Source organism: Quercus lobata, chromosome 8, assembly GCF_001633185.2.
Source record: "Quercus lobata isolate SW786 chromosome 8, ValleyOak3.0 Primary Assembly, whole genome shotgun sequence".
NCBI lineage: Eukaryota > Viridiplantae > Streptophyta > Magnoliopsida > Fagales > Fagaceae > Quercus > Quercus lobata.
In genome coordinates, this window is record NC_044911.1 from 52,173,928 (window position 1) to 52,183,499 (window position 9,572).

The 9,572-nt window shown below is 34.9% G+C and overlaps 2 protein-coding genes across 2 annotated transcripts; both read right to left on the reverse strand.

Moving 5' to 3' along the window:
- Positions 1-269: 269 nt before the first annotated feature.
- LOC115957043 lies at positions 270-1,469 on the reverse strand. Its single transcript, XM_031075285.1, has one exon. The coding sequence runs from the start codon at positions 1,467-1,469 to the stop codon at positions 270-272; it is 1,200 nt and encodes a 399-aa protein (XP_030931145.1).
- Positions 1,470-5,203: 3,734 nt separating this feature from the next.
- On the reverse strand, positions 5,204-9,223 carry LOC115957975 (LOB domain-containing protein 18). Its single transcript, XM_031076334.1, has 2 exons — positions 8,709-9,223; positions 5,204-5,694 (listed from the first exon to the last, which is right to left on the reverse strand). Exons 1-2 carry the CDS (start codon positions 9,054-9,056, stop codon positions 5,311-5,313), a joined length of 732 nt encoding a protein of 243 aa, XP_030932194.1. The 5' UTR covers positions 9,057-9,223; the 3' UTR covers positions 5,204-5,310.
- Between the last annotated feature and the right edge of the window lie 349 nt (positions 9,224-9,572).

The window sequence follows — 9,572 nt, forward strand, 5'->3', positions numbered from 1 at the left end:
TAATGAGAGATACAGTTCTGATGCTTAATTCTCCGATTAAGGAAATTGTGGTCAATCCTAAGAATGGTTAGAGCTTGGTCAAGCTTCTTAACTTCTTCTCTAAGGGTTCTAATCTCAGATTTGGTTTCTTTGATTTCATATTGAAGGTCGTTAATTGTAATTTCTTTCTTAGCTTTGGTAAACCTATTGAAGATTTTCTCTAGGTTAACTGGGGGTTCAGAGTGCTTTGGTTTGGTTTCCTTTGTTTCTCTGACTAAATTTTTTTGAAACTAGCTAAGATATTGGGCCTTAACAACTGGGTCTTCTACCTTTTCTATTAAAGTGAGCAAGAGCTCTTCTTGTTGGCTAAGAATGTTGACAAACTTGTTTTTGCAACAATTGTCTTTACATCCTATCCTGATGTCTGGACTACTAGAGATGTTGGATGATTCTCTAGAAGATGATGACTGGTTAATCTGGAAAATCTCATGATCACTAGAACTATTGGAGAACTCACTGTCTGAGTGATTGAGTTCTAGGAGCCTGAAAATCTCCTCTTTGCTGCTTTGGTCACCTTGGAGGGTGTTAATTAAAGCTTTAGCTTTGGATTTACACTCATTCCTAAAATGACATTTCTTGCCACACTTATAACATTTGCTATTCTTCTTATCGAATGTTTTTTGTATTGGATTTTTTCTTTTACTATTGGCTTTATGGTAATCTCTGGACTTCTTGCTTTTCTTATAGAAATCATTTCTACCGAAGTTGCTGGGCTTCTTATGACTTCTATAGTACTTAGAGATTGTTCTTTTCTTAGGGTATTCTTTTTCCTTGGATTTTCTCTTGGATGGGGCTATAAAGGGTAGGCCATACTGAGTACAGAAGTTTCCTACTTCGTACTTAGCTTTTCTTTTGTCCTTATTGGAATGGTTTTGAATTTTCATATCTATGCACATCTTCATGCCTTCCCTGTGGATGATACTAGATATATCTCTGTAAGTCAGGTCATCATAATCTATGACACCTGAGGTGTTGCTAAGAGCTTCTCTAATCTTATGTGCAAAAAGACTGGGTAAAACGTTGATGAACTTCTCCTTCCAAAAGGGAGAGTTACAATCACTTCTGTGCATGACTTGTGTGGTAAAGACACCCCCATACCACTTGTAATCACCAAGGGTAGGACACCTAAGGTTACTTAACTGGTCATGTATCATGGTTGTAATGTTGCTAGGGGTCCCTATGAAATGCCATGTAATGGTATAGATTAGGGTATTTACTCCATCTGGGACACCTCTACCTATGGCTTCATCATAGATTGGGCGTCCATCCTCCTCTTTCTGGACTACACTTTTGATCTCTTCTTTTGATTTTTCTGTTAGGTAATGGTTCCACCATGACAGAAGTTTTCCTGTGAAACCTAAGACCAGGAGTTCAACTACTTTGGTATAGGGACGATTTTCATTGAGGTAGTTATTGGCTACTATAGTCATGTGATGAATTTTATTTATGATTTCTTGTTCTGATAATCCATTTATATTCCATTCATAGAATTTATTAGAAGATACTGAGAATTGGTTGCTGACATTTTTTTTCTTCAAACTGGAGGTCAAAGGATGTTGATCTAGGATACCAATTTTTGGTAAGGCTGGTTAGGGTTACTCTACGATGGTGAAGTTTATTTACCTATAATTCTTGGAATTGGTTTTCTAATTTTTTTTTATTTCCTCTTTAGACTTTGAAGAGGCTTAGTTGTTGCTGTTGCTGCTAGCAGTTGTATGGATGTCTAGGGTGTTTAACGTGGGGTTTCTACTAGTCAAAGAGGTAGTTGGTTCCTTTTTTACTAGTTCTTCTAACTTCTGGTTGACTATTTCTAAAGCTATTTTATCCTTGGACTTGAGACTGGTTTGTCAAGTTACTGATAGCTTAACTAAAGGTTTCTCTAAAGATAAGATGGGTTTAACAAGGTTTCCTGACTGGGGAATGGCCTTAGCTTCTATCTTATCTTCTATTCTAACTAGCTGTTTTCCTATGACATCTAAACACTAATTGGTGTAATTATTTTGCTCTATGACCATTTTTATTGGTTTATCCTCATTGGAAGGTTTCCTAAATCATTGGAAGGTTTCCTAAAAGGAGTAGCAACTACTTCAAAACCTTGATGTTTGATGGTTATATTTTCTAGGGGAGGGTGACTAAAGCGGACTACTTCCTTGTTTTCTTTGGTCCAATTTGTTTTGGTGATGACACAAGATTTTCTATGCCATTCAAAATGGTTCTCAAAATATTCAAAGAAAGGGACATTTGATGATATCTCTTTCATGAACTCTTTCCATTTGGTGTACACTTCTATTTTCTGTTCTTTGGTATGATTTGCCTTGTAAGCTTCTCTTTTGACTTTGTTTGCCTTTGAGTCAAAATCATCACCTAAAGACTTATGATCTGGGATGAAGTCCTTTTTCATAGCATTAAGTTGGTGACCTACTGGGGGTTCAGGTTGCTCAAAGTCTAACTGAGTTGGGGAGGATTGATCGTGATTTTCATCCTCATCAGCAACTGACTCTTGTTTGGCCGTGTAGCATGGTGTTCTAATTAGTTTTGACCCCTTGGAGTTCTAAGTCCAAATTTTTCTTAAGGGGTGGGTATCTGGATGAGCTACACTAGGATGTAGATCTATCTCTAAGGAGAAAAGGGGACTGCATTCTGGGTTGCTGAAGATCGAAGGAAGATCTGAATCTAGACTGGTCGAAACTTAGCCTAATAGTTCCATCAGTTAACTGTTGGACAAAGTCTAAATCTGGGGTTTGGGTAGGGTGTTGGATCTGAAAATAATAATTTTCATTTTGCAGAGTCCAGTCTTGTCGGAATGAGATCTCTGTCCACTTAAGGGTTTTGGGTACTTGAATCTAAGATCCAGGGGCTGTGGTCTAGATAAGGGTGGTTTCTCCTTTTGCTTTTTTGTTAAGGGCTTGGACATTTAGGTTTATCCTGATGCACTTGTAGTAGACCCTATATATTAAAGCTAACTGTTTGGCTCCTAGTACCATGAGGATTCCTGAAGTCTTGATGTTTAAAATGAGGGCTTTCCAGATATGTGGGTCATGAAGGAAAACTGTAAAGTTAGGGAAACAATCAAAATGGATTGGTTTAAATAAGAAATACAAAAAAATAATAATTCAATGGGTAAAGTTTACTCTTTTTTTCTTTTCCTTTTTGTTAATAGATAATGGTAAAGGTTACTTGGCCTTTAATATTTAAAGATAATAATTAATACAACTTATTATTATTATTATTATTAGACACACTACATACTAAGCATAGACATGCCATTTTTAGCAGGGACAAACCCAGGATTTAAAAACTAAAGGGGCTGGAGATAAGCGAAAAAAAAAAATCAAAAAAATTCACAGTTGCATCCATATATGTTGAATTTGAATCTTTTCTTTTGAAAAAAATCAAACATTGTAGTTGATTTTCTCGTGCTCATAACTCACATCTCACTTTCTCAACTTAGACTCTCAAAAAAAAAAAAAAAAAAAAAAAAAAAGCACAATCAGTCAATCATAGATTCATAACACAAACATTATATCAATATTATGTTAGGTTTTGAAGTTTAAGGAGAATAAAAATACTTGAAAGGGCAAATCAAAATTTTGGGATAGAGGCTGGAGGTTGCAGCCTCCAAGGATAGTGGTGAGTTGGCCAGATCAAGCTGCTGAAGCCACTGAGGGCAGTGGTAGCAACATGGGTCTGTGGCTAACGGTCTGTGCGGCACCGTGACTGACCACTTACTCCAGTCAATACTCTCTCTCAGTCTCTCCACTTCAGTCATTCTCTCTCGGTCTTTGTCTCTCAACTCTCTCTCTCTCTCTTTTATTTATTTGAATCGGTTTGTAAGGTTAATGGATTTTTTAAAAAAAAAAAAATTGGGTTGGGCTAGGGGGGGGGCGCGGTCAGGATTAGGCTAGGAGGGCCTGGTAAGGGTTGGCTGGGCTTAGGGTAGTACATATAACTATTTTTTTTGGGGGCCAGGAGATCCAAGCCCCCTACTAGGTTCATCCCTGATTTTTAGGGCCTAATGGTAGAGTTTTTTATTATTATTTTTTTAGTAAATGCAATGGACCACCTATGAGAGCAATCATACTAATTTTAAGGGAGTCACAAAGTGTTGGTGCCCCTTCAACCCCTATTCTGTCATTGCTCACTAATAATAATCATTATTCGATAGATAAGTCAATTTTGAAATATTATAGAAATATGGGGTATATACAATTCCCATACTTGAATTTTCATGTGAGTGTTAGTTTAATCCTGAGTTTCTAAATTAAACAATTAATTTTTTTGGAAATTATGTTTTTGAGCCAATTTAGTTATCCTATATCATCAGTACTGTTTTTGCAAGTTAATTTCCTAATAGCATCAATTGTTGTATTTTTTTCCTTCTTCCTTCTGTATTATGTGGTTCACACTTACAAGAATACTCCATTTTAACAAAGTAGTCAACAATGGACTCGGAACTGATAAGCCTTTCTCTCTCTCTCATTTAAAAATATGAATGATATGACAAAATTATGTGTTCATATAAGGTGATTAACTTTTTTACCTGTTAAGATTTAATGAAAAATTTTAAAAAAGGTTTAATATGTCACAATTATAATAATGTCCACTGGGTTAATTGTTCAAGTTGGACAATGGAAATGCAAATGTACTTAATTGATGTTTACATAAATAAAAATTCAAGGATGAAATTTGTAAAAAATCCTAAAATTAAAATTTTAAAATGTAACTTAGACGTTCTAAGTTTAAAGTTGCTTCTAAATCAGTCACTTTACTTTCAAAATTTGCAAGATACACCATTGACTATTATAATGATGCTCATATTCCTCTTCCGTCATTTTCAAGAAAAAAAAATTCCCCTTCTATTAGGTCTGTAACATTTTTATTATTAACCCGACTAAAAATAACATTGTTTTTCTATTTTGCAGTAAAAAGCAGCATCATTTGATTCATTTCTGTGTATTAATTAATATTACTGTAATATTATAAGAGATGTAAATTGAAAATTTTCATAATTAAAGGATTGATTTAAAAGTACTTCGCACGTAAAAAGTATGTAAATAGTATTTTAACCTAAATATAAAACATAACGCAAATGTTGGAAGTCTACATGAATAAACTAATTTTGAATATTACTAGTGAATCAAAAATAAAAGGAATATAACTCAGTTACTAAAATTACTTGCCCATTAAAAAAAACATGAAAATTCAAGTTCTCTTCCTAGTATTTGATCAACAAGAACCCAAGCTAAGTGTTTGTTGATAAGATATATATTCTCATTTGGAGAAAGATTGTGATGGTGAAGGACTTGAGCATGGCACTGACCCGGGCGATGGAGTGCCATGTCTATGAAGGAGCTCTCGTGCCAATGCTTGTAGATCACCGCCACCAGCTGATGATGATGAGCCACTGCCTCCTAATTGACGTGGATCCATGGGCCGCTGCTGCATGGGCCATGAAGGTTGCACCATGGGATCGAAAAGAGAAGATAAATCGTACGTGGCAGGCACTGAGGACGCTGAAGGGAGGTCGGTGATTGAGAGTGGTGGCGGTGTCATCATTGTTGGAGGTGGTGAAGGGTGTGGTGGTAGTGGTGATGGTAGCTCCAATGTTGCAAGGTGGGCTTGTAAGTACGAGAGCTCTGCTTGTAAATTCACTACCTGCTTAAACAATTCACCAAAACAAGAAAAGATACAACAATAACTTAAAGTCATAATTCGTTTCCATTCAAAGAAAATAAAAGGCATAAGGTTGAATGTTTTTTTCTTGCTAAATCGAACATTCCTTAACTAGAAAAATTGGGAACAGATTCTATTTTCCACGCATTCCAAACGCAAAGGAGAAGGGAAGAAATATTACAAACTAATAAACAATGAGCATCAAAACCACATTTAACAAGGGCATGGGCGACACTATCAAAACCTCTCCCAACCCATGAGAGTAAGCTAGTGGAAAATACCTTCTAACATAAAGTTGAATTCATAGTTTAGGGTTATGGTTAATTTTATATTTTCCTATGGTTGATAGTACTTTGGATCAAGATTCTTTATCAAAATTATGTCAATTACAGAATTCGAACTATTATACTGAGCAAAATAATTAGAATACTGGTTTATTACTTCTGCTTATTCATATGTGCAATTAAAACCACCCAATTATCTTTCTCAAAAAAAAAAAAAACCACCCAATTATATATCTATATAGAGAGAGAGAGGAGATTGATTTTTTACATAATAATAGGTTGTATATATTCATAGTATTATACAAAAATATAATAAATTTAAATTTAGTCCCTTTTTTTTTTTAATATTTTCTAAGTTTATATACATAAAATTGAATGTTAATTTTATTGATACAAGATTAGAGTATAATTGAAAGGACATTTGGCATGAAGTTCTAGCACATTGAAAATCTTAACATATACACCTAACATCAAATTATAGTTCAATTAAAAAGAATTTTTTTATGACGTGGAATCTCACTAACGTAGAACCCTTTAAATTTATCCATAGGGAGTAAACCACAAATACACAATCCCACCTACCAAAATCATGTATCAAGTAATCTAAGGGAATTCCTAGTGGAATTAAAATTAAAGCGCAATTAGGATCTAATTTGGATTCTTAATTGAGCTTTCTATTTTACGATGAGTAGAATTAGAACATTAGTTCTTGAATTTGCATCTGCATTCATAATCATTTAAAGCATGCCATGACTCGAGAATATGCTCATTCATCTTAAGGGTCAAGCTTAAGTCCAGTTCAAGACAGAATGGAAAAATAGCTTGGAGGCCATCCTGAACCTAGGTTAATTAAGGTTCCGATGCGTTGTATTGGGTTAAACCAATTACACCCTTGTGCACATTGCTTTGTTTTTTTTCAATTGTCTTTATCTTAATGTCCAATAATGAACATAGTTTTGAGTGTTTTTTACAAAAGAGTGACTTCTAGAACCAAACCTCTTAAGTTGAAGGAAAAAAAGACAATTAGGCAAATTTAAGGCTTTATTTCTTTGTTTATACTAAAAGAATATATGAAGATTTAAATATGCGTGCTAGAACATGGCATTGCGAACATATAAAGGATTCTTATGACATAGGGATAAGCATAGTGATGGACCAATAGCATCAATTTTATACTCCATAATTGTTCTTGGGAGAAGGAATGATCTTGGATCTAGTAACATAAATTTCATGATGCATATCTAGTTTAATTTATATCAGTTTATACTCAAGCACTTAACAGAGTCTACAAACTTACATTGACAAAAAGATTTACCTAGTGCAGATGTAGATTATATATGTAATCCTGAACAATAAAATAAACATATAGTCTTTTGGAAGACCTATGTGTTGGTTACTTATAACTGCAACTCTTCAACACAATTTAAGGCCTAAATTCCCCACCCTGGGTTCTTAGGGATCGCACATTGTAGGACATTTCTGAATATTAAAAAACAAATCTATTCATTTCCAATTATAAAAAATGGTTTAGTTGGAAAATGAAGTGTTTCCATGTAATTGAAATGACAGGACTAAAAAGGACAAAAAGAAGGCGATTCCACTCTTTTTCCTTTTTAAAAAAACTATTGAAAACAAGAAATAAAAGCTTGAAAATGATTTCAACTGCCAAACATGCCTTTTTTATTGTACTAATCTTGCTTTGTTAGTAGAATGTAAGACTACCATTATAAATATAGTGCACTTTTAGGAAAGCCCCACCAATTGGACATGGTTGGTATAGGAGATGAACTTGTCCTTCACAAAAAAGCCTTACTCCAAGGAGCAACAATCCGACCATTTCCTTAATAGCAGCAAAACCTACAATTTGCTCAGAAAAATACACTTTAGGCTCTGCCACTGTTGTAACCGCCGACTCCGTGATTTGTTAATTAAAAAGACCTTCTAGATTTCAGTAGAGCACAAAAATATGGTCTCCTAAGCACCCCATGCATGTCCTATACTTTTCCTTGGTTTTCTATTAATTTTTTTAGCCAAATTTTCTTTTCATTTGTTTCTCATCGAGGCCACTGAGAGCCTCCCATTACATTGTTGCTATATGACACCCCTATATATAATTATATATAAGTTATTGCTACCCTAACTTGAAAGGCTGGATTAGAAGAAAAAAAGCATGGTTCTATTGGTGTTTTGACTTCCGTACGTTACTGTTTTGTTTCTTACACTTTGGGCAGCTGACGATTAGGAAATTATATGTCATCACTCCAAACAAAATCAATAGAAATGTTGCTAGTTACCGCTACAATATTACCAATTCACAAGAACAATTACAAAGAAAAAAACTTAGTAATTGAAAAAAAGAAAAGAGAGAGATGTGATTAAGTTTTTTTGGTAAGATGATTTTAAATAATAATAATAATAATAATAATAAAACTCACCATATATCTAAATCACTTTTCTTAATGTCTATCACTTCTCTTAATATCCTATTATTGTAGTCAAAACATATATGCATGTCATAGAAAGAAAGCTTTACTACAAATTAGAAATCACTGGAGTAAACCCACTTTCTATCTTTATAGGATTTACTTGATAAAGCTTAGGTAATAAAAGTAAGACTAAACGCAAAAGAACAAGAAATAATTGTCTTTCAGCCATAAATATCAAGATATATGACCATCCTTATCAAGATCATGGAGTGCCTGCTTTAATTACCTGTTGTTGAAGTGCAAAGATGTGAGCAACACAGCCATAGACTGGATCTCTAAGCCGAGCCTGTGCCTCATAACATATTGTGACTACCGCATCGAGTCGCTTATGCACCGGTATATGCAAAAGAAGTTTGGACACGTTGCTTGCCCCGAACACTTTGTGCACAGCTGCGAAATGACCAGCCCCTTGCTCTGAATCAAAGTATGGCGCAAATATACACCCTGGCACACACTTCCTCCTCAAAAACTTGCAAGCCCCACATGGCCCTCCACCTCCACCACCACCACCACCACCGCTACCACTGCTTCCACCACCACCACTGCCACCACTACTAGCAGGGTTTACACTCATTTGTATTTATATTTTGTGGGTTTTTTTTCTTTCTCTCTCTTCTTTCTTCTTATAAATTTTTGGTATTATATGATGATGATGATTATCACATAATTGGGTTTGTGGGTAGGACTTGAAAAGGAGGAGGAGGAGGAGGAGGAGTTTTAGGGTTTGGTGGCTGTGGTTTTTGGGTGGGTTTTTTTTTTTTTTTTTTTTTTTTTTTAATGGATGAGATATAAAAGGATAGAGGAAGACTTTAAAGCCACGCGAGAGAGCAAAGCCTTAACCCCCACAATCACATTTAGCTGCTTGCGTGAAGCAAACATGCGATAAGCCCAGCTAGCTGCTTGTTTATGCTACCTTCCCAACTGCTTGCTTTCTTTCTTTCCTTTTTCTACTATTATCTTCCTTCCTCTCGTGAATTTTTATTCAACAAAACCATCTCTCTCTCTCTCTCTCTCTTGGTGTGTGAAATGTGAGTATATATGATGTATAATTGGAGTTTTCGCTTTGGCTATATACATGTGTATATATCAA

Bases quoted from the DNA above. Each gene is read 5' to 3' on its own strand.
- LOC115957043 (XM_031075285.1), bottom strand. From the start codon at position 1,469: ATGACTATAGTAGCCAATAACTACCTCAATGAAAATCGTCCCTATACC.
- LOC115957975 (XM_031076334.1), bottom strand. From the start codon at position 9,056: ATGAGTGTAAACCCTGCTAGTAGTGGTGGCAGTGGTGGTGGTGGAAGC. The intron at 5,695-8,708 runs GTAATTAAAGCA...TTGTTTAAGCAG, and splicing joins TCTTTGCACTTCAACAACAG to GTAGTGAATTTACAAGCAGA.